This window comes from Amborella trichopoda, chromosome 11, assembly GCF_054954075.1.
Source record: "Amborella trichopoda isolate Santa Cruz 75 chromosome 11, AtrichopodaSantaCruz75HAP2 v2.0, whole genome shotgun sequence".
NCBI lineage: Eukaryota > Viridiplantae > Streptophyta > Magnoliopsida > Amborellales > Amborellaceae > Amborella > Amborella trichopoda.
Window position 1 is genome coordinate 44723850 of NC_142346.1, and position 24323 is coordinate 44748172.

General features: G+C 34.2%; 2 protein-coding genes, 1 long non-coding RNA gene and 2 other non-coding genes across 9 annotated transcripts; 3 read left to right on the top strand and 2 right to left on the bottom strand.

Moving 5' to 3' along the window:
* Positions 1-2374: 2374 nt before the first annotated feature.
* TRNAP-CGG (transfer RNA proline (anticodon CGG)) lies at positions 2375-2446 on the top strand. Its single transcript has one exon. It is a non-coding gene; the product is annotated as a tRNA-Pro (tRNA).
* A 2898-nt stretch (positions 2447-5344) lies between these two features.
* On the top strand, positions 5345-8822 carry LOC18448395 (clavaminate synthase-like protein At3g21360). The gene is made up of 3 exons (XM_011630341.3): positions 5345-5889; positions 6004-6257; positions 8364-8822. Exons 1-3 carry the CDS (start codon positions 5857-5859, stop codon positions 8698-8700), a joined length of 624 nt encoding a protein of 207 aa, XP_011628643.1. The 5' UTR covers positions 5345-5856; the 3' UTR covers positions 8701-8822.
* LOC148779944 (uncharacterized) lies at positions 5392-7188 on the bottom strand. 2 transcript variants are annotated; one of them, XR_016043643.1, is made up of 2 exons: positions 6900-7188; positions 5392-5851 (listed from the first exon to the last, which is right to left on the bottom strand). It is a non-coding gene; the product is annotated as an uncharacterized LOC148779944 (long non-coding RNA). The 2 variants fall into 2 exon arrangements; XR_016043642.1 differs by having other exon boundaries at positions 6850-7027.
* Positions 8823-11545: 2723 nt separating the features above from the next.
* On the bottom strand, positions 11546-11617 carry TRNAP-AGG (transfer RNA proline (anticodon AGG)). Its single transcript has one exon. It is a non-coding gene; the product is annotated as a tRNA-Pro (tRNA).
* A 2563-nt stretch (positions 11618-14180) lies between these two features.
* On the top strand, positions 14181-20725 carry LOC18448397 (proline-rich family protein). 4 transcript variants are annotated; one of them, XM_088850856.1, is made up of 4 exons: positions 14181-14460; positions 18695-19087; positions 19624-19758; positions 20159-20725. In XM_088850856.1, exons 3-4 carry the CDS (start codon positions 19639-19641, stop codon positions 20522-20524), a joined length of 486 nt encoding a protein of 161 aa, XP_088706982.1. In that variant the 5' UTR covers positions 14181-14460; positions 18695-19087; positions 19624-19638; the 3' UTR covers positions 20525-20725. The 4 variants fall into 4 exon arrangements, with proteins under 4 accessions (XP_088706982.1, XP_006858521.1, XP_088706981.1 ...); XM_088850857.1 differs by lacking the exon at positions 14181-14460 and adding an exon at positions 15283-15345; XM_006858459.4 differs by lacking the exon at positions 18695-19087.
* Positions 20726-24323: the final 3598 nt, after the last annotated feature.

Consider the following 24323-nt stretch of genomic DNA (forward strand, 5'->3'; position numbering starts at 1 on the left):
GTGCCTGTAAAAAAATAATTTTCAGTTGAAAAGAGACTGCCCAATCTTTTGAAGTTTAGATATGAATGTTTAGAAATTCAGAGTCCCCCTTTTTTCAAATACTTATGCTTGTATACTTAATCTCTAAACTTTACATTAGAAAATACACTTTAAGCGGATTTTTTACCTTATAAAGTGTATAGCATGTCCCCAGTAAGCATGTCCTTCCTCAAATGACTCGTCTTTCACCATTTTTTATCTTATTTATATAAGGATGCGATTTATATGAGCTGTTAACCTTAAACAATCAAAGTAAGATGCAATTTTAAACCTGGTCAGAAGATGCATTGTTTGGTTTTGGAGATTCTTACAATGGCCTGGAACTATGTTTTCAATTTATTCTCAGTCCTAATTATGAAATTTAAAGTTCTAAAATAGATGCATATAAAGCATATCTATAAAACTTGAAATTCTTAAAACTAGATGGTCCAGATAATACGTTACACGATGATTATTTTTGGGATTTGAAATTGTTTTCGTTTTCTTTTTGTATCCATACTTCTTGCAGTCAAGATGATCAATATGAGGGTTATGTAGCACTGAAATAACTTCTTTTTTTGTTGTATTTTCAGCTACGCTTTACGTTCATTTCTTATGCGCTGCTTAATTTATGTAATCATTAGTCTAAGCTAATTTAAATTAATTATTCAATCTACTGGTATGTGGGGCATTTGGTCTAGTGGTATGATTCTTGATTTGGGTGCAAGACGTCTCGAGCTCGATTCTCGAAATGGCCCCCCTTGTTTTTACTTTTCATGGTTTTAAAGACCATTTTTTATGAATCACATCACATGCCTCTTGCTTTTATTTTCCATGAAAACCAAACTTCAATATTGTTGATGGTTTTATGATTTTAAAGACCATTTTTTATGAATGTCACATGCCTCTTGCTTTTACTTTCCATGAAAACCAAGCTTCAGTATTATTAGTTGATGGCCCCCACCCCCCTCTCTTATCTCTCTCTCATGTATGCTTGTGGGATGTGCTATTTAAATTCAGTTTAATAATACCAGCATGACTCATTTCACATGCCATGCCACATTTATGTACTCAATGTTATTCAAATTGGCCATCACCTCCAAAACTTCATATAGCAAATTCTTGGCTACATTTTTACTTAAATAATATCATTTCCCCAAAATTTGACTAGGGGTGGCAATCGGGTCAGGTCAACCCAACAACCCGGTGGGTCGACCCAATCCGAGTCTGTGTCCAAGACCCTAGACTCGAGTTTGGATCTGTGTTGGGTCCCGTCCGGGTCGACCCGACCTGAACATATATATATATATGTGTGTGTGAAAAAAAAATTTGAATATTTTTTCAAAATATTTTTGTTAGGTTCTACACCTAGAACTGAGTTGGATTAGGTCTGGGTCCATGTTTTGAACCTAATAGGTTAGGTCCAAATCCAAAACCTTGGACGCGAGTTAGGGTTAGGTCCAGGTCAACCCCGACCTGACCAGACCAATTGCCACCCTAATTTCACATCATCATCATCATATTTTAGAATTGGATTTGACTAAAAAGGAATTCATTTCAGTTAAAATGTAGCTAAGCTTTGCACTTCGAAATTGAAATCCCAATATTAGATCACATTGACCCAAGAAAAGGTAATGTGAAAAATAGAAATGTTAAACTGATTCCAAACTTCGCCTGCATTCAACCCGTGGCTATTCAACAAATGGGTCTAGATGCTAGTGACTAGCCATGTTTCATTTTTGGCCTAAAACTGTGGTAAATTATGACTTTTTACTTGGTAAGGCCAGGTATAGGCAGGACCAAGGTTCAATTACTGGGCTCGGGCTTGGGACTCAGGTAACACCAGAGCCGAACGGATTCACCTGGAAAGGGCTAAAATAAAATTAAGAAATTTGTTAAAAATAAAAACAATAAAAAAAAATTAAACTAAATTATAAACAATATCAGAAGTTAAATACAATGAGAAAAATATAAAAGTTGGAGTTTGGAAAAAAAAATTGATTTATAGGTAGAAACAATTAAAAATACAAAAAAGCATAGAAAATACAGCACAAGGAGAACTTACAAATCATCATAAAAAATATCACAATTATATTATAAAAAAGTTAAGCATTCATCGTAAAAATATATACTTTTCCTGATTATTTCATAAATTGAGTCTGTACCTTGAACTCGTCTCGACAAGTTGTCGAGTCCAAGAAACTCTGCCAAGTCAGAATCAACTCAGAGAAGGACTTACACCATGGCCATATGATTACGAATTACACTCAGCCAGATGAGCACGTCAAATATTAGGTCTTATGGGTTAGTACATTTATAAGGTTTAAATTAGATTTAAGTTTTGGCAATCACAAATGGGCATTTGGTCTAGTGGTATGATTCTCGCTTCGGGTGCGAGAGGTCTCGAGTTCGATTCTCGAAATGCCCCCCCAGTTTGCTGCATGTTAAAGTTTTTTTTTGTATAATAAATTTAATTAAAGTATTCTATTAATGCGAGCTATGCTGAATATTACCCCCCATTTGCATGTTAATGGTATTTTTTGTATAATAAATTTAATTAAGTATTCTATTAATGCGAGCTATGCTGAATATTACCCCCCATTTGCATGTTAATGGTATTTTTTGTATAATAAATTTAATTAAGTATTCTATTAATGCGAGCTATGCTGAATATTATATTATTAAAATAAATAAAATTATTCTATGAATGCATATGGAAAAAGTTTGAGGTTCTAAACCATTAAATTAGGAGGCACTTCAAATATTTCATTAAAAGAACTGCTCAAATTCATCATCTCGACCTAAAGATGCATGGACATGAAAAAACATGGATTTTAAGTTTTGAAAATAGTCTTATAATGCATTTTTGGACCGTCAAATTTGAAGATTTTCAAGTTTTCATAGATTTGCTCGATCTACATTATTTTTGAAGCTTTAAGTTTTATAATTGGATATAAACATTTATTTTATCACAAATGTTTCCAGTATTGAAACCACATTTCTCGACACTATTGAAGATGTGTTTTACTTAGGTTGTTTAGAGCCTTGGCTATATGTAAACCACACCTTTTACATATTAGCATCGAGTTAGAAAAAAATAATAATATTAATGTTCAGACCCATTTCTTTTTTTTTCCGTGAATTTATAAAGAACTCTGGTCGATATAATTGGGAAATATAAACCTTTTGAACCCAAATGCTTCCCTTTAAGTCCTTTGTAGGAAAATTAAAGCAATATTGCTATATAATGGAAAATTTCAAAATAAATGGTTTTCCAAATTTTTTTCTCAAGAAATCTTTTTTTACTTTGTGGGGGTAAAGAAGAATTCCGTACTAAGAAGCATGTTCAATATATTTAGGAAAATACTTTTCGACGATTTCAAAGGAAGGGACTTTAAAAATTGAGTGAACCAAACATCTCATTAAAATGTTCAAAAACTTTGTATTGGAGATCTTTTGATCATGATCAGCCGTCCATCTGAATTGGGAGCTGTTATTGATGAGATGTCATCATCGTTGTCATTATCATCATCATCGTTAAAGCCTTTTCTCAATTTACGATGAGATGTATTGTGTATATTTTGGAGAGTAGTGAGGATACTTGTACATCCCAAAGTAAGTTTAGGGGGGAACATTTTACATTTTAATCTTGTATATTTCTTTTGTCTATGTTTCAAATGTTAATACAACGGATGTAATTCCCCCTCAAAACCCTTGCCGACTAGGGGTGGCAATGGAACCGGAGCCAACCCAGGACCTGATGGCTAGACCCGACCCATGTCCTGGTATGGGTTAAAAAATTTGACCCAATGGGTCGAGTCCGGGTCCAAATCTTGGACCCAAATACCATTTGGGTCCGGGTCCTACATTAGAATTTTTGGGCCGGGGCCAATCGGGACCCACCCCGACCAGCTGCCACACTTATCGCCGACTTAGCAGAAAAAACAAACTGGGCATAGTTTGATTCTACTTAGAATTTCTTTGGCATGACTTGGCTTGGCTTGGGCTCTATTAAATAGCATTCAAATAATGGAGGATAATCTTTAGGTTAATAAAACATACATTTCATGGGCATTATTTTAATCTTGAAAATATCTTATGGATTAAAAATTAGATATCTTATAGAAACTCCTTTGATTTGGATTCTATCTTCACAACAAGTACAAAACAATATAAAGAAACGACTTGCATAGGGTTTCTCTTTCATTTATTCAAGACCATGAAGATGTAAACATTCAATAATGGAAAGTAATCACTTAACAGTAAATAATAATATTATTATATATTGAGGCCATGTTTGGACAAATGAATTGTTTTGTCTCCATTAGTAGTACTGATTCCACTTGTTCATGACCATCAAAGAGCACCTATTTTCATTGCATATGAAGAGAGAGCTTCAATAATATTACAAGCTTCAGTTATATTACTAAGACATCCAAATGGAGCTTAAAGTTTTAACACCCACGACCACACCCATCCCATACATTTCAGGATCATCTTGTACAGTTGCGTATCTCTCTTTAAACTGGTTGTAATCTAAGGTTGCTTACTAGGTCACTATAAATGAGAAAAGGCTTTCGGTTTGGGTGGTCAGAGTAGCAGATCCGCAACATGATGCGAGAGGCTCCATACCAACTAAGGCGTCTAAATTACCTGGTCCGGATCCTAAACCCAAAATTCGGATCATATTCGGATCCAAGTATGGATCTAAGAGTTGGATTCGAAATTCGGATCTATATCCAAAATCTAGATCCGAATAGTAATTTGGGTCAGATCCAGGTATAAGTGGATCCGATATAAATGTATGTTATAATTTATACATTTATTAATTTATAAATATAATATGTATAATTATTTCAACTTTTATAATTATATTTTAAATTTATGATATGCAAAATTGGAACAGATCCGGATCTGAATTCGGATCTGGATCCTATATATAGTTTATGATCGGATCCATATCTAAATATTCTGAATCTAATAAATACTCTTTGGATCCAGATCTGGATCTGGGTGGATCTAAACCTGATCCGAAAAATTCTAAGCCCTAATACAAACTCAAGTCAAAAATAAAATAAGGGAGTGGATTGATGTTTAAATTGGACTTGCTTATTTTTGCAGTTGTGTTATTTTATTATTATTGTCTTTTTGGAATGCTGAAGTCTTGAATTATTGTCGTTGTTTTCCTGTCATTGTCTCCTTTGTTGTTACTTGATATTTTCCTTATCATCAATAATAGCCCATCATCACAATATTTCAACGAGGCCCTCTTCGGATTCATCACTCCCCTCTGTTTATATAGAGAAGCCATAATCTTTGCACACATGAGCTTTTGTAGTAAAAAAAAGGGGCTTTGAGGAAGGGAGAATCAAAGGTGACAGGTACTTTGAGGAGCTTTTGTTTATATAGAGAAGCCATAATCTTTGCACACATGAGCTTTTGTAGTAAAAAAATGGGCTTTGAGAAAGGGAGAATCAAAGGTAACAGGTACTTTGAGGAGCTTTTGTAGTCAAAAAATGGGCTTTGAGGAAGGGAGAATCAAAGGTGACAGGTACTTTGAGGAGATAGTGTTCCCTAAGACTCTCCTCCCCTCTCATATGTCTGAAAGGGGCAACACACATTTGGCTGATGCTGTCAAGGAGAACCGTGAGTGGCTAGATGAGCAATTGAGTCGTCATGGTGCCATACTCTTTCAGGGGTTTGACGTGTGCTCCGCAGAGGACTTCTCTAGTGTGGTCGAGGCATTCGGGTGGGAAGAAATGAGTTACGAATTTCGGCGGCGCCGTGCGTTCGAAGATTGCGTCTCGCGTCTACACCGCCAATGAGTCTCCGCCTGAAATGTTCATTGGCTTCCATCATGAGATGGCCTATGTGAGCTCCCTCTCTCTGTCTTTCTCTCATACACATATATTTACAACAGTATAGATAAACTTATTTTGAAAAATGAGCATAATGTCCCTAACTTTTGCCTGACTGATATTGTAGAGAAAAGAATTTGCTTCTAAGGTCTTATTCTTCTGTTTGGAGCCACCACCAGAAGGTGGTGAGACCTCCATAGTTCTTAGCCATGTAATTGTCAAGAAAATGGAGGAAGCCATGCCTGAATTTGTTGCAAAATTGATGAAATTTGGAGTTGTTATTCAACAAATAACCCCCAAGGAGAGCACTTCTGAGAAAGCCCCCAGGAAGACATGGCAACAACTACTACAGACTAAGGACAAGGCTGAAGCAATAAAACTGTGAGGCATTTAAACTCTTTAAACTCTCTTTCCCTTTCAAAACAACTTAAAGTTAAAATAGCTTAATGGAAAATGCAATGGGATCCTTCAAATTTGATACAAGGATATGTAATAGGACAAGTAGGGATATGCCATTAATGTTTTTAGGATCATATACTAGATGGCTACTTATATGGATTAATGCAATTCAGATTTGGATCAATCTCCCACTCTAAATCTTACTTGAAAATATTATCAAACACTTCAAATACTTATAATCCAGTCATAACAACCATATGCATATATCTAAGACTACGAATCAATGTCCAATCTATCATCATTTGTTTCATGTTTAGCCTAATCATAAATGATACCAAAACAAAGAAATGTGGTGCATGAAACAAACTCATCAGTATACATAAACATATGCTTGTAAAGAATAGGTAAATCCACACTTTTACAATATCAATAGCTTGTTAATATCTTGCTAGAAATTCTGGATCATAAATATATTAATAGCAATATGAAAAGAGAAAGAAATAGAGAGATCATGGGAAAAAGATAAATTCACAATAGATGATTAAGATGTCTTTTTACAAGGCAATGGATGCACCTTTGAGCTCAATAACCTTTAAATATTGGGTGAGAGAAAGAGAGAATTACGATGTTGAAAGAGAACGAGAGGTGCACCACACTACACTACCCAAACGCTATCTCAATGGCTATTTTGCTTCAACGGTTCAAAAAAAATTGAATGAGTTTTCTAAAACTTGGACTAAAAAGGGAAATGTAAAAAATGGGACGTTGCTGTCGTTTGCAAGATGGTAATAAAGAATAATTTTGTTTTTTACAAAAGTGTCCAATAAGGCATGGAGAAAACCCCCATGCCCAAAGATTTGCACTTAAAAGTCAGAAACTTTTCTCAGACTTTGTGTCAAAAAATGACACACCTGTATCTACCCGATTTCACATTTGAACATTTGAAAGCTAGGTATGATTGTGACTTTTTTTTTTTTTTTTTTTTTTTTTTTTTAGGAAAAGCACCCTTCCATTTGGATTTGGGCCTATCCAAAGGCTAAGACTTGAGTTTTGCTTTTTACTTCTTATTTACATTAGAATAATGGCCTAGATGCATTTTTATAAAGATCAAAATACCCCATAAATATTTAGGGATATTTTGGTTAACTTTTTAAATTTGAATCATTTCTTTTCACTATTTTATTACGCACTCTGTAAAGATGCTTTTAGGCCAAAATACCCCTAAAACATTTAGCAGTATTTTTGTCAAATCTTTAGATATGTATTACTTAGTCTTTATTTTCATTATGTGTTTTATCCATGTGTTTTGGAGCAATATTTTAGTCCAAAAAAAATCTCTCTATCCCTGTGTATTGGAGCTTGTTTTATACAGTTATAAGCCCATTGCCTTATAATAGTCATTCGTGGGAACTAGTGTTTGGGTTATTAGACAAGAGAAAGCTTTTTATGTTCCCCTACAACATAGAAGTTCTATGTTCTCCCTACCATCCAGCCGTCACATTTTTTATCAAGAGAGCCATTCACTGTTTGATTTTAGATCCGACGTCTCAAAATATTTTATTTTTAATTTTTTTAATGCAATTTTTTTAATATGAAATTTGGTACGTGTCATCTTCTCATTGGGACGCACGTATAAAAAATATCAACAATAATTTTTCGATAAAAATAATGACCAAAATACCTCTTGAATCTTTCAGGGGTATTTTGGTCATTTTATTTTATTGAAAATATTTTTTTTATATTTTTTCGTTAGTGCGAGTTTAATATAGGAATAGATGTCCAAAATTTAGTGTCAAAACAGTTTATGGAAAAAAAATTAAAAATAAAACAGTATAAAGATGTGACATTGTGATTAGGACAATCTTAACCCTCCATTAAAAAATAGACGGTTGGATAAAAGGGAGCATAGAACTTCTATATTATTGGGGGAACATAAAAAGCTTTTCCATTAGAGAATACTTTTTCTTCTTTGCAAAGTACATATTTTGAACATAAACTTTAATCCACTAAGACCTATAAACTTGAGATCCAAACTTACTCTCAGACTCCCCAAATGTGAACTTTTTTATTTATTTTTATGTGACATAGAGCTCAGCTGAAGACTGGTTGCAACTCACTAAATTTCTTAGAGGATGGAGCTGCTGAATTCATTTTTGGGCCCTTGAATCCAATAAGAAAAATTAAAGGGAGGAGGGTTTGGTTCAACACAATTGTAGGGTACAGTGGCACACTTGATGACATGAGTGTGAGCTTTGGAGATGGGAGTCCTTGCCCTCCTGATGCCCTCACAACCTACCAAAAAATCCTTGATGACAACCATGTCAATAGCAGTTGGCAAAAGGGTGACATCCTACTTGTGGACAACCTTTGTGTTCAACATGCTGGGAGGCCTCCTCGAGTCATTTTAGTTTCATTATGCAAGTGAATTACTCCGTGTTCAACATGCTAGGAGGCCTCCTCGAGTCATTTTAGCTTCGTTATGCTAGTGAATTATCCTCTCTCTCTCTCTCTCTCTCTTCTAAACATTGCAAATGGCTTTAGGCTCTCTCTCTCTTGGTTTCAAGCAATGGTTCACAGCCTTGAATGAAATATAGGAGAAAATCACATATAAAAAATAAAAAAAAGTATATAATGAGACCATTTTTGCAAGATGGTCACAATTAATGTTGACCATTTCACATCAAATGATTTATAAATAATTGTGATATTTTTGTATCAAAGGTAAATAGTCTTATTGTATACAATCCCATCAGATATTCATCAACCAAGGTGTAGCTATATTGGATTTAGTGTTATCCAAAATCACCCATGAAAGAAAATCCTATTATGTGGGATTGAGATTTATATTGATAAGTTTTTTAATAAAAATATAAATCTAAAAAGATTAGAACTCTTCGATATTTTTTTATCATGTGGGATTGTTATTAACAAATTAGATATTATTTCTTGGGATAAGGTCTTATTATATTAATATGGTCTTCAAAGTCCAAATTTAATGGGATAAAGTAAGAAGTCTTAAAAATTATAAAAAAGAAGAGCCCCGTAGCAGCCACTTTTTCTATTTAAAGTGACTATTGGAGAGAGAGATAAAGGGGGGGCAAGGCCACTTGTGCATGAGTTACGAGGTTTTTTTTTCAGAGATGAGAGATTTCTATAAAGAGAAACATTGCGATGGTGTCTCGATAGAACCACAGGTTTGTTTATTGTATGGAAGCATTATCCATGAAGATTTTAGATGGTTTACCCTTTTAGTTAGAAAGAAAGTCTGTTTTTAATTGTTCTTGCGTCTCTATTTAGTGTTATTATATTTTTATCTGGTGTTGTCGGTGAATGAAGTGAGACTGGTTTAAAAAAATTTGGTCAACTTGGTTTTTGTTAACGTTTAGAAAGGTAACTCTATATTCTAAAATGTTTTATGTAACTTTTATTATTTTAGTGGATTTCAGTTTGTCATTAATCTGGATGTAGATTTTCTTGGGCGAACACTTAAGTCTTTGTGTTATTGTGATATGTCTTTTATGTTTTATTTCTTGTATTTTATTTGTCAAATATTAACCCATCGAATTTAAAGGTTCGGTGCTGGGCTTGAATTTTGGATTCTTTGGGCCATAGAATCCACCGCTCCTCGGCTGAGCCCTTATGATTTCTGGACCAAACAGTTCAATTAGCAAAGCCTTCGTCTGATTCATCAAACATTGATGGAAAAGCTTTTGTCCAAATAAATTTGTTTTGACCAACAATCGCTTGTCATATGACATGTCTCGTTGCTCTCCTTAGTGGAGAGCATTATAATTAAGAGAAAAACCCTACTTTTTTGGTTGAGAGATGAAAGTTTGGGGGCTTAAAAGTAGGAGCAGCAATGGATCCGCACCTGACCCGATCGGACCCAAGACCCGATCCGGATCTAAAAATTGGAACCGGCGAGTCGAGTCCGGTCTAAATTTTGACCCGAAAACTATTTAGGTTTGGGTTTGAATTCAGGCCGACCTGGACGCAACCCAACTTGTTCCCACCCCTACTTTGCCAAATCCAGACTCGACCTAAACGGACCCCACCATCACCCTAGTTAAAAGAGACTTTGGGTATTGCATCATAGAGGGAGAGAGGGTGAATTTCGGTTGTTTTGTCTTGAGGTGCAAGAGAGAGGGATGAGCAACATGCTGTAATTTAACTTTTCAAAGTTTGTTCTATAAGTTAACAAGAGGAAAGATAAATGGGATTGTATACAATGAGACTGATTTATCTTTGATACAAGGAGGTTACAATTACTTATAACTATTCAATGTGAAATCTGATAGCTTGGGTGTGTCTCGCTCAAAGTTCAATAACTTTTTTTTTAGTTTGAGCTTGGTCATTAGTATAAGTGCAGCCGTCTAATGATCAAGATTAATTTGTAACCACTTTATGCCAAAGATAAATGACCTCATCGTATATTTTTCCAAGATAAACGGACCTTTTTTAAAAGAAACGGTAAAAAGACTCCAATACACAACAATAATGGACATTCCCCTTAAATTTAAGATATGAATTTTGAATAACTCATCTCTGATGGATATTTCAATAAATTATCAACAAAAATTATATACGCAGGCTCCTAAGACAAACCTTATTCAAGATTACTCTAGGGCAATCCACGGGTATCTTGAGGACTTTTTTTGAAGCGCAAAAACTTCGTATTGAAGAGTATTCATAGGGCTATTCGAAGGTGTCTTATGAAATTTTTTGAAGAGCAAAAGCTTCTAATGAGCGAAGGTGATAGGGAAAAAACTAGGAAAAATTATTAAAATCCCTTAATTCAACTTTCTAGTCGACCTCTTCTAATACTTTTGATATCTCTCTATAAACCCCAATATTGTTTTCTTTCGCTACAACCCCAAGTCAAAAACATAATTTTGTTGGAACAAAATACCCCCCTTTGACCCATTTACGTCACCTTTTTTGCCTTTTTGGGTGTTGGACAGAAAAACGAGTTCGGTACGGCATAAAACACTACCGAGCCAATTTTAGATCGGCACTATGAAAATGTGGTATAAGGCGGAGAAAGAGGTATTTTTATTATAAATTTGTTGACTTTTTGACTTGAAAGAAATCGTGAAAAATAAAAAAATTGTTGGGGTTTGAAACGTAGAATCAAGGAAGTTTCGATGATTTTCCCAAAAACATATTGAAAAGTACAGTGAAGAATACTCAGGATCAGGACAATGATTTTCCCAAAAACATATTGAAAAGTACTTTATGACAACTTAGGACCAGGACAAATATAAAAAAAAGGGGCATTCCGAGAATTGAACTCGGGACCTCTCGCACCCTAAGCGAGAATCATACCACTAGACCAAATGCCCTTTTGATAGAAAGCTTTTTCTTCCAAAATTCTATACAATAAAAAATTGATACCTGCTCTCCTTGCAGGCGCAAACTAATCTGTATTTCACCAGTATAAAACTTAGATGGAAAAAGCTTAAGCAAGCTGGCCATGTTGCCCAATTATTTCACCAATTATTGCATGTTAAGAGCTTGTTTAGATAATAATTAATTTTATCGGAAGTGAATTAGTTTATTTGAAATTAATATATTGTACATAATATTATTTCGTTAGTTTTGTTTTGGTAAATCAAAGCATCACATGCTGTAGGGCACAAAACTTTTTTTTTTTTTGGTATTTAGCTGCATAATCAAAATTATTTTGTTAGTTATTTTATTCATATTGTATTATCATCATTATCATAGCATTTTTCTAATTAATTGAAATCGGCTACACGAATCATAGTCCGTTATTCTGCTCTATTAAATATCATACATTCAGTGAGATCATAAGTCCTCATATCTTTTCGGACTGCTTCCAACCACGTCCATTTGATTAGTATTGTATAATCAAAATTATTTTCACTATTTCAACTCATGATAATATGTGTATTTTGATGGCCTTTTAAAAATTACATAAAAAAAACGTAAAATAATAAATTGTTCATCTCTCAGGGGTATGTTGATAAAAAAAAATTTATTTTAATGTATGGGAAGCAATTTGCCGAGGTTTCCAAGCATGAGAGAAAACTGACAATTGGCCCTGACTAGCTAGAGTCGACTAAATATTACCTTTTTCTTTTTGCTCATGGTAGAGGTATTAAAAGCAAATGGAGAAATATAAAATGCAACATTTATCTCAGGAAGGTCGGTCACTTTAAGTCATTTGATGTTGAATTGGGCAGCTCGGGTTGTGCTATTAATTGAGTTCAAAGTTCAAAAAAAAAAATTTAAAAAAAAGAAAGAACTTTGTCGCATCCTAAACTATCATATCTTACGACCTGTAGTGATTGTGGCCCCTTTATACCAACTTGAAAAACCTTTGTATAGTTTGTTATTTCCCATGCTACAGCACGACATCCATAATTTTATTTTCTCCAAGGCTCCAAGTTAACATTAAAAAAACAAAAATTACAAAACTAGAATCTATTTATAAGATTTTTTAAACTTAACAAAAAAAATGATTTTTTTGCAAGATATTCCATTATGTGCCTTAAAACTTTTTAAATTAAAACCTCCCATTTTGAGGCCTGCCTAGTGCCCCAGTTTTAGTAATGTATGCGCTTCAGGGCCTCTGGCTTGGTAAAAGGGTTGGCAATCAACTTAGGTGAACCCGGGTGGAGCCGACTCGAGTTTGGGTCTAAGACTATCAAGTCCAATTGGATCCATATCAGGCCAAGCTATTCGACCTGAAATTTGTATATATAACTAGTATTTGGGTATGGTTTGTATAAGGTGGCAACTTTAAACAATCAAATTAATGTGTATTTACAAAAAAAAAAATTTAATATAATTTTGGTGTAAACATTTCTTGATATGGCTTGATTATATATTTTTATATGTAATTATAAATTTATAAACTTAAAAATGGCTCAAAACAAGTAGATCTATAAACACATGAAAATAGATGGTCCAGATAATGTGTTGCAAGATCTATTATTTTTTGGACTCAATATCTTTTTCTTTTCATATTCATTCATCTCAACACAGAGATGATCAATTAGAGGATTTTCCAACGTCAAAACAACCTTTTATGATGGATTTATGATATACACTTTAATTCTACATTTTAAAGTTGCAACCTTATATAAACTATTTTTTCTAATATTTGTATATATTTGACTGAAAACCATTTATATATTAAAAAATTTTAAGTTGAAATGTTTCTTATTCAGACCTGGACCCTTGTATTCGGCCCTGATCCGATCACAGTCGGATCTGGGTTCAACTAGTTCAACCCGGACCCAACCTGACCGATATGCACCCTATCCTAATAAGGGTAATTTCGTCCGTTTCTCAAACTTTTGGGCCTTCTAGACATTATCTCATAGTAAAGGACAACACACGTAAATAAGGGTGCGGTTTGTATAGAGCCTAGGTTCTAAACAATCAAATTAGAGCGTACCTTCAAATAGTATCGAGACATATAATTTCAATATTGATAATTTTTGTGATAGCTTTAAAATATATTTTCATCTTCTTTTATAAAGTTTAAAGCTTCAAAAATAGTGTAGATCGACGGATCTATGAAAATCTTGAAAATTGACGGTCCAAAAATATGTTATAAAATATACTATTTTCAAAACTTGAAATCTATTTTTTTCTTATGTCAATACATTTTGATGTCAAGATGATCAATTTGAGGATATTTAAGCATAAAAAAAAAAAGCCTCTTCTAATGAAATTTTTGTGGTAGATTCCAATTTGATTGTTTAGAGCCTCGGTTCTATATAAACTTTTCCCATAAACGGTAAATAAACCCTCGATAGTTTAGTAATTTTTATTCAAAACAAAAAATAAAAGAAATAATACACGTGGAGGAATTTGAAGTCAATCAAATCCAAAGCCAGGCATCAGCCACAACAAGCTGCTAACTCCCCTAAATAAAGTAAAAATACAAAATAATTATTTTTTTTATTCATAGGGATTTTTTGGAACTTCTTTTTCAAAAACCCATCTTTTGCCCTTTTTTTTTTCTTGTTCCACTGGTTTGATGGCTGCTTCTGCACAATCTCTTTTTTCTGCAAATTTTCATGTTTTTTCCAACAATGGAATTATTCAAAAATTTCAAAAAGTAAGGAAAAATGGTGGCAATTTCGTTGTGAAGGTTTCTTCTGATTCAGCAGATGACTGCAATGTGGAAGAATGTGCACCAGATAAAGAGGTAAGTTGGTATTGTTAACTCTCTGCTTTCTCTTTGAGTTTTGAATTTAATTTGGGTTTTTAAATTTTTTGATGAATTTATCAGGTCTGGTCTTTCCTTTCTTTTGAATTTGCAGTTAGCTGATAGTTTTACTTTCTTCAATGAAGAATTACTGGAGGCTTTTTGGGTTTTTATAGAGCTTAAATACATGGTTTTTCTTCTTTTATTTATTTGAATTTATTATTTGTTATTATCATTGATATACTTTTTGAGTTTTTGAAGAACTCTCATTGCATATTGCATATATCTCAATTATCAAATTACTATTACTATTATTGCAAAGTTTAAGGCTCTTTCCTATTCTTCCTCTTTTTCTTTTATATGCTTCTTTTGCAGATAAATCCAAATACTGTTTTTTTCCCTGTATTCCTCAAGAATATTTAACTGGATATTAATTACATTTATTTATTAAAGTGAAGAATCTATTTATTTTTTTTAAATATATTTTTCTTTTTGTTTGGGGGAAATGTTAAACCTTTTTTGGTGGGCAGCAGTTATCAAGGAACAGGATTTGCCATGAATTAGGATTTTTATGATTACTTTAAGTAGTAAGAAATGAAAATTAGGTTTATTGGGACTGATATTATAGCTCATTTTATTGAAAACTTATATATTGTCTTAATTCTGAATTAAAACGAATATTTTTTGGTTCTTATTCAGTGTTCTAGGGGCTGGATTTATTTAATTCATCTCTTTTAATTTAAACGAGTTGTACCATTTGAAATTATGAATCAAAGAGAATCATATAGGTCTCTAATTGCTTGTTTATGCTTCTTAGGAAGTTAAGTTATTTAAGCTGTGAATGCAAACCGCTTCATACTCTGCCTAGTACTTTATCGCATGTAGGTTAGTGTACTTTCTTCACCATGTAGATTGCTGTTAAGTATTTGTGGCCCCTATCTTTTCAATGTAGAGTTACTTTAGCTTTGTTCTTTATGCACACTAATACATAATTTCTTTCTGATGTGTCTAATGGGTTTACCATTTTATGTTTTTGTAAATATTGGTTTTCTCGGTAGGTAATTTGCATTCTTTTAACAGTAATCCTTCATGGAGTGTTTATTTTATCCTTGTTTTACTCCACTAGTTTGGTGCCTGTATTGGATAAACAATGCTTTGGATAGTGAAAAAGAGAAGTTTTGGAGTCTCATGCAATAGGAAATACTAATGCGGTACCCTCAACAAACTACCCCTTTAAAAGGAAAACAGAGGAAGAAAACCGGTTAACAGCATAAAATAAATAGCGCAGGTTTCCAACTTTAAAAATAGAAAGAAACTCAAAAGAGAATATAGAACCCCAACAAACCCTTGTTTGGACCAAGGGCCTTCAAGTATTCTAGCCTACTGTAGTGTCCGAAACGTGTTTGTCTTCAATTGTTTCTGTGTGAGAAGGATGTTTTTGTCGTTCATTCCCTTGGCGATACGAGTGCTTTCTTCTTCTATTTCATTTACATCCTTCGAAGCCATATTCATTTCCTCGATAGCTTAAACAATTTTCTCCCATTGTCACGATGCAAGTGCAACTTTGTCAGATATGGTTGGGCAATGCCTGTTCAAACTTTATTTACTTCAACAAGTACTATACCTCCCTAGTAGTATATGGCTTATAAATAATGTTAAAGGATATAAATAAATGTGCCTTTTCTTCTCTAATGATCTCCTTGTTGCATGGAACGAAGAGTGGACAATTCTAAGTAAAAAAATTTGTAGTTGAGGATCTGGTGGTGACAAATGCCACCAATTGTGCCATGTAGTTACTGGAAAGACTTACAAGCAGCAAACTGATTTTTATTGGAGAAAATCCATAGGTTAAGATGTTCTGGTTCTTAACAGTAAACTTCCAAAAGTATTTATCATTAACCTCAATCAGTCTCATAGAGTTTTTGTTGCTCCCATTAGGCGCATTGAAGAATAATTTAACAGATACATTTTACATAAACATGCCTCAATATTAATTATGAGCTGCAAGGTATACAGAAATCTTATAGGACTAAAATTCATAACCCTGAATTCCCCTGCCCCCTCCCAAAATTAATTTTTTTTATGTCTGAAGAAACTTTGCCCACAAGATTAACCTGTTATACCTGGTTATCGTAAGGGACACTTTGTTGATCACTGAACAATATTGGAAGGGAAAGTATACCATACGCCACTGGTGTATGGTATATGTTACACCTTGTGCTTATCCTTTGCACGTCCTTGATGACAGATGGTGGAGAGTAACTGTTTTCCTAATGGCAAATATTCACCTAGATACAGTTACTATCCAGGCACAGTCATCCTGAATGGACACTGGATGTCGTGTGCTGCACCAGACACCCTAAACCCCTGATTTATATATATATATATATATATATATATATATATATATATATATATATATATATATATATATATATTCTATAACGTTAGGGAATAAACATTGCACTAAAAAGGGCATTCACTAAAAATAATGGAAATCTCTTCAAATATATTAGTTTTTTCTTATGAAAGTGGATTTCATGCATCTTAATTGAATTTTATTGTCTAAATGTCAAGCCTTAAGAATGATGTTATCTACTTTGTGATCAATCAAAAGATCACTATGTACTTTTGTATTCATTTGATAACCAGAACAGCTCTTTTAAAATATTTTGCAGAAACTTTAGCAATGAATGATGAAATGGGTAACCAGCAACCATATATAAAACATATGGATATTGTACAACTTGTTGGAATGTATTTATGCTTGGGATAACGAGACAAATAATAGTGAGGGACTATAGGATAGTCACGAGTAACCAATTTGAGGAACCATCTACAAACATATGGACATTGCACAACTTGTTGGAATGTATTTATGCTTGGGATAACGAGATAAACAATTGCATCTTCATAACTAAGACACCTGCTCTACTGATCCGTTCACCGTTGTTATAATCGGTTGCTCCTGTTGTTACAGAAGTATGGGAAAAGGTTCTGCTAAATAGTGATTTCAGTTAAGTAGTTATAGAATCAAAATTATCCTTTATCACCCTGTTGAAATTTAAATTTAGGTTCTGCTAAATAGTGATTTCAGTGAAGTAGTTATAGAATCAAAATTATCCTATATCACCCTGTTGAAATTTAAATTTATCCATATACTTGATTTTTGGTTGAACTTCAAACCTACAAAACAAAAAACTAAATTTATCCATATGCTTGATTTTTGGTTGAACTTCAAACCTACACAACAAAAAACTTCAGACCTACTAAACAAAAGAATAGGACAACTTCGTAGAGGAAAGAAGAAGTGGTAATTTTTGGAAACCATAAAAAACTTATTGCCTTAGAGACATCCACACAATGCATTCTATTATGTAATGAATGGATGTATGTGATAATATGCTAGTTCTTTTAGTTGTTTTAAAGAGTGTGCGTGTATGTGTGTGTTCTTTTATTTGTTCTAAAGAGTGTGTGTATGTGTGTAGATAGATAGATAGATAGATAGCTTGTTTGATTGATTGATAGGCAATGATTTTGCTATATATAAATGAATATGGGTATTCTATGCAGATATATATTTTGTTGGTGTATCCTAAAATCCAAATGCTTTCTGTGAGACATTTAAATCGCTCATATATGCTCATGATCTTTTGCTTGATGAGTATGCACTGACCCCCAAGCGTCACCCATCTAGGTATTGTGCCCAATCTGTATTGACTTTGGGATTCAATGATTTCCAATGCAATCAACTTTCTCTGAACCACAGGGTTATGTATCCATATATGGCTGACACAAGTGGAATCGGTTTCTGGTTGGGTGTATGTGTGGGCCTCTGAGGAGGAGGTTCTGAGCATCTGATTCTTGCATCTTGCCACTCTCACCACCTCTATTGAGGTTGCATTTAGAGTTATCATGCATGGGAGATTGGATCAGGATTTCTCACTTTAGAAGGAATCTATGTGAAGATGATAATTGTGATAGAGTTAGGCTGTTTATTACAGTGCCTTTGAAAAAAATTTATCATGGGGCAGAGGTTCTAAAAAGTGGTTGTGAAAATAGGATAGGACCATGAGGATCTCAGTTCCTGTTAAATCCTAATTGTTTTATTTGAGTACCCAATCTCAATCCCCAGTCCTTGATTTTGGATGATTAGCCACCTTCATTGAGTTCGTAATATCAAACATCTACGGGGGCATATGTGGCAGGCTCATTAGATTTGTTTCTTGTGCAGGGAGTACAAGGGGACATGGACTACATCCTTCTACATTGTCCCTATTGATTCAAGATCCAGGGGTTCTTCCTAATGTTGTTTGAGATTTCCAGGATCATTCCTGAATCTGTGGATCTCATTTGTCATTTGTCTTGCATATAGCTTGCTGGGGAGAGAGATCGCCTTCCTATGCAATTTGTATCATGGCTATCTTTTAAGGTTTTTTGAAGGACATGAATAGTAGGGATAGCTAAGGGCGCTTATACATGGAGTTATTGAGACTTGGGAATGCAAGGTTTCCATTAGCGCCGGACAGTTCATTGGTTTCACCACATAACATGACATGTACCTCCACTTGTAGGACCAGACTTTTATGATTACCTTTCCCTATTTTGGGTATCCAAGGTTCAAAGAGTAAGTAAGATACAACCATGAAGCAGCATGATATTCATCATTCCCTTGAGAATGAGTCATTTCCTGCCACATTTATAATGCCTCTTTCAAATTATCTTCTCTTCATCTTCAATATTGCTATTTCTTGAAATACCTATATTTGATGAGAGCTTTCTATGAATGCTTTAATCTCGGTGATTTTGTTTTTTTTTTTTTTGGTGTGATTTATAGTAAATTTAATATCTCTTTATTAAAAATGTTAGGGAAATTGAATCACATTGAAATTTGGAATTTTTGGCATTGCCATGAAGCATTTCTATGCTATTTACAACTGCAATTACTGATTTGGTTTCACAATACAGTCACTAAGACATTATCTTTTGAAATTTTTGTGTTCTATATAGTACTGGGTATTTAGGGATCTTATGTATTTCATTTACACCATATTTTAAATTTTGATTTATGGATTTAGAAAGAATTTTACGTGTTTTAATTGTTATTTCCTTCCTAAATTTGGGGGTTGAATGGCGCTGTTTTCTCCTCTACTGGTGACATAGGTGGGGAAGGTAAGCATGGAATGGCTAGCCGTGGAGAAAACAAGAGTGGTTGGAACATATCCTCCAAAAAAAAAAGGTTGGACTGGTTATGTTGAGAAGGATACTGCTGGCCAAAAAAACATCTACTCTGTTGAGGTTTGCTATCCCACATGGTTAGACTTCTGTTTTTATCTCTTAATCTGTGGAGATAATCAAGGCAATCAGGGTAACATTTGAAGTAATTTAAGAGTATACCCTCCTTTGTCAATTTTCATGGTAATAAGAAAGTACCTTGGACATCTTTCTCTCTCTCACACACACAAAATAAGCTAGAACATCTCTTGGACCTCTCTCTCTCGCATGCACATGCAATTGACCTCTCTCTCTCTCACATGCACATGCAATCTTATACACAGCCTAATACTAATAATACTGGCTCTTTCTCTTGTATATAGCCTAATACTCAAAATGTTCACTTGAGCATCTCTCTCTGAAACTTGTACACAACATATTCCGTCACTGCTGGAAGAAATGACCCTGCTTTTTTTTTTTGCAGCCAACAGTTTACATAGCAGAGAGTGCAATCAGTTCTGGAAGTGCTGGGACCTCTTCAGAGGGTGCTGACAACACAGTGAGAATTGCTGCTGGCTTGGGCCTACTCTCGCTAGCCGCTGCTTCCTCCATACTCCTTCAAGTTGGAAAGACCACTCCACCTCAAATTCAGACCTTAGAATATTCTGGCCCTTCTCTCAGTTACTATATCAACAAATTCAAGCCACCTGAAGTTGTTCAGGCATCAGTTCCCTCCGAAACTCCAACAATCACATTGCCAGAATCCTTGCCGGAAGCCTCACCGGAAACAATACAGGCTCAAGTGGTTCCAAGCACAGGGATGAAAACACCAAGTTCAATTGTCAACTGATTGAGCTTCACTGGATTATAGAACCAGTATTTACACGGCCATGTTTTTGCTTCATTCTCTTATGTAATCATCTATTTATAGAGTAGTTTCAAAGTTTTTGTTGCGTTAAGATTTGCATCAGTCAAACCCATGTTTTGCTTGATACTACTCGTTCTCTATTTGTTTATTTATAGAGTAATCTACAGGTTTTTATTGTGTTAACATATGGATATGGTCATAGATCAACTTGTTGTCTCAGCATGAAAGGCATCCTTGTGAAGCATTGATTTGGGTGTTGTTGCTTACTAAAATTGCCAAGAGCAAGGAATGAGAGACAAATTGAAGCATTCATTCCACTTGGTTCACATTTAAGTTTGAATATTTAAGGAAACCACATAGATAGAGCTGAAGCGAGATTGAATTCGAGTCTGAATCAAACAATTAAGGAAATTTAACAGTTAAACAGATAATGAAGGTCGAGAAAGCCTTCCTTTCTTCATGCTACGTGAGTTTATATAATGGGATAGGAAGCCTTTTGGTCATTTAAAAATGAAGCAAAACACCTCTATTGACCTCTCTCTCCCTCAGCTGATGAGTACATATCCCCATGTGTACAACACTAGTGTATATGTAACCATGAGTGTACATGGAGTATGATCCGGAATTCTCTACAAATTTGATGTTTGAAGCATAGTTAGTGGGGGTGGGAATGGCTCCGGTTCTGAGAGCGGGAGCATCGGATCGACAGCTGCCCAAAGTTTCGGAGCTCGGGGAGCGAGTTTCAGTGAGGGTAAAAGTAGCAGATCAAGATCCTGTATGAACAAGGAGTGTATTCCCAATCCATCAGTATCTAGATCTTTATTTAACGGGTACGCGTTCCATGTCATTTGGGATTGTGTTCCCATATTCATTAGAATCGTGCTCCCAATGACAATAGGATCGCGCCCTCATCTAAGAACGACCACTTTCTTATTTGGAAAAGATCGAGTTCCATTCAAGGAAGGATCGTGTTCCGTACATGATTAATTGCGCTGTTGTCGAAGAACTCCACTGGTATGAAAATTTCGCTTAAAATAATTATTTTATTTTAAAAATTAATTTTTTTAAAAAAGTTTCTTTTAGGAGGTTCCGGCAACATAGGGATGGAATTCTAGGAAGGTAGGGATCAATTCATAAAATTCTACGGGGTTCTAATTTATTCAAGAACGAGATCTATAATTTTAAGAAGTGCGACAGTAGAATCAAGATCCTTTGTGTATGGGATTGAGAATCCTATAAATACGAGATAGCTCCTGAAAATTTTAAAACGAGTTCAGGTCGAAATTTTGATCATGACTCGGTGGAACTAGGTTCTGGAGTGGGAGCGCCATCCTAATGGGGCGCTCCCGATAACTATGGTTTGAAGTTCGACAACAGAGAGAGAGAGATCACAAGTTCCCCAATGAAAGTCTGTCAAAGATAGAGGTGTGTCTCATATTACTTCTAGAGAGAGAAAGAGATTATAAGATTACTTCCCGAGGTGTTTAATGGAAGAGAGAGAGTAGAGGAGATTTTTTTAATGTTTTATGGAGGGAAAAAAAGTTTACATAAGGTCTCAACCTTGTATTGTGGAAGAAAGGCGTGCATCACAAATCCATTGGAAAATGTTGTTTCAATGTTGAAGAGCCATCGATATCGATTTCCAAAAATATAGATATTTAAAAAAAATAGATTTTAAGTTTTAAAAATAATGCAAGAGATTGGATAGCTTGGAGGTAAATCATGAAGTTCAAGAATTTTTGTTTTTTAAATTTTGTGTCTATTCAATAACATTTTTATAACCATCCATTTTGAAATTTAAGAGACAAAAATGTTTATGACCTCTATGTACAAAGAATAAATGGTCATTTAGTAGACAGTCCCTCCTTAAAGAAGGTTTTTTTATGGCGGAGCATATAATTTTTTGGCTTTAGTCGGTCTGAATAGATTCTATTGATTTTTTTGTACTATCCATTTTTAAGATTTTTAAATGTTTATAGATATGCTTGATTTAATACCATTTTTGGAGTTCTAAGTTTAACTATTCTATAAATTTTCTACACCAAAATTGTGCAAACAAAGTTTGGAGGTACGTCTTACTTTCATTATTCAACGTTGACACCATATACAAACCGCACTAGAGACTATGGCTATGGATCTCTGCTATACATGAATTGTCATGTTTCTCGAAGGAATAAACTATGCTCCACATGACTATAGCTAGTGTATAGTCGCATCGCCATCTAACCATTGGAGCGCCAATAAGTGAGAGAGAACTGGGACCCATAAGAACTCCGCATGACCCAATTGGTAAGCCCCACTCTCTCCATCTCAGGATTGGATGGTGATTATACTTAAAGACCATACATTTCTATTTTGTGGTAGTCTTTCAATATACCTCTTATAAAACTAATCTTGGCCGTCCAATGGTAAGGACAATAGTGATGGCTGGTTTATGAACCATATACTCTAGAATTACTGTGTATGCTCAAGGTAAATTTTACTTTTTATTTTCCATTTCCTATTATTCCCCCCAATAGCCATTGGTGACTGGTACTTCATAAAACTCGCATTTAATTTCCATTTCACTCAATTTATGTTTTTAAGAAAATTATAAATACCCCTTAGAGCCAACTTTGTAGGCAATGCCCAGCCCCAATAAACTCTTCAAACTATACCGCTAACCCTTATACTATTTTTTTGCACTCAAACCCAAGTAGAAAGGTACTTTTATAGGACAAAAATACCCAGCTATAACCCATGTTTCTCTCACCCCTCCCTAATTTTTTTAAATGGAATTAGTCTGGCATATAGTATGGCGGACTGGCTTCTGGACTCTATTGAATCCAATTTTGTGTTGAATTGACTTTTAATCGCTACTAAAATTAGTTTCATTTTTTAAACATTAAAGCTGGACTGACTTCTGATTACTATTGAAGCCGGTCTGACACACACCGTGGCAAACTTGCTTTCTTAAAAATTGAAGCATTCTGGTCGCTATTAAAGCTGATCCAACACACATTGTATTGGATCAGCTTCATTTAAAAAAAATGAAGTCCTCTAGTCCCGATTGAAGCTAGTCCGACAGGCTTGATATCTTTTCTCAAGAGAAATGCATGTCATAGGAAGTATTTTCATCCTACAATAAACTAACTCTTTACTTTGGGGATAGCTTCAAAATAAATATTATCGATATTAGTACTTTGATATTAAAAAATATATTTGGGTGTGCATGTTAGAAAGTTGGTTGAGGGGTATTAACTTTCCCGCATTTTTTATCTGGTCTTGGTAAATGATTTAATTAGTAGATAACAAAACGATAAAAAATAAAATAAAAATAAAGAATCAATTGTACTATACTAATAACTAATAATTTACGGTAGGTAATTTACACTACAGGCGTACCAATATTAATTTCACAAAAACAACTAAATCTTATTCAACTATATCTTCCAACCTTCTCGTACTAATTCCAGGCAAAAAGAGTAAAGACCATTCTCAATCAAAAAGAGTAAATATCATCCTCTTCACTCACTTCTTCTAGCCTTATCTTATCTTTTACCTAGTGATGTACGCTTCCACTTTTATCAAATTATTTTTACTATTCACAATATTCCATCTTTACTCTATATTTGTAAATTTCATAATGTTATTCACTAGCAATCTACAGTGTTATTCCACGAATAGTCTAAAACGACTATCATCTTTTTCATCTATATTGTCCAACATTCTCATATTTTCCTTAAAATTTAATTCTTTCTTCCTTTTTTTCTAAAATATTAATATATTCTATCTTCTCCTC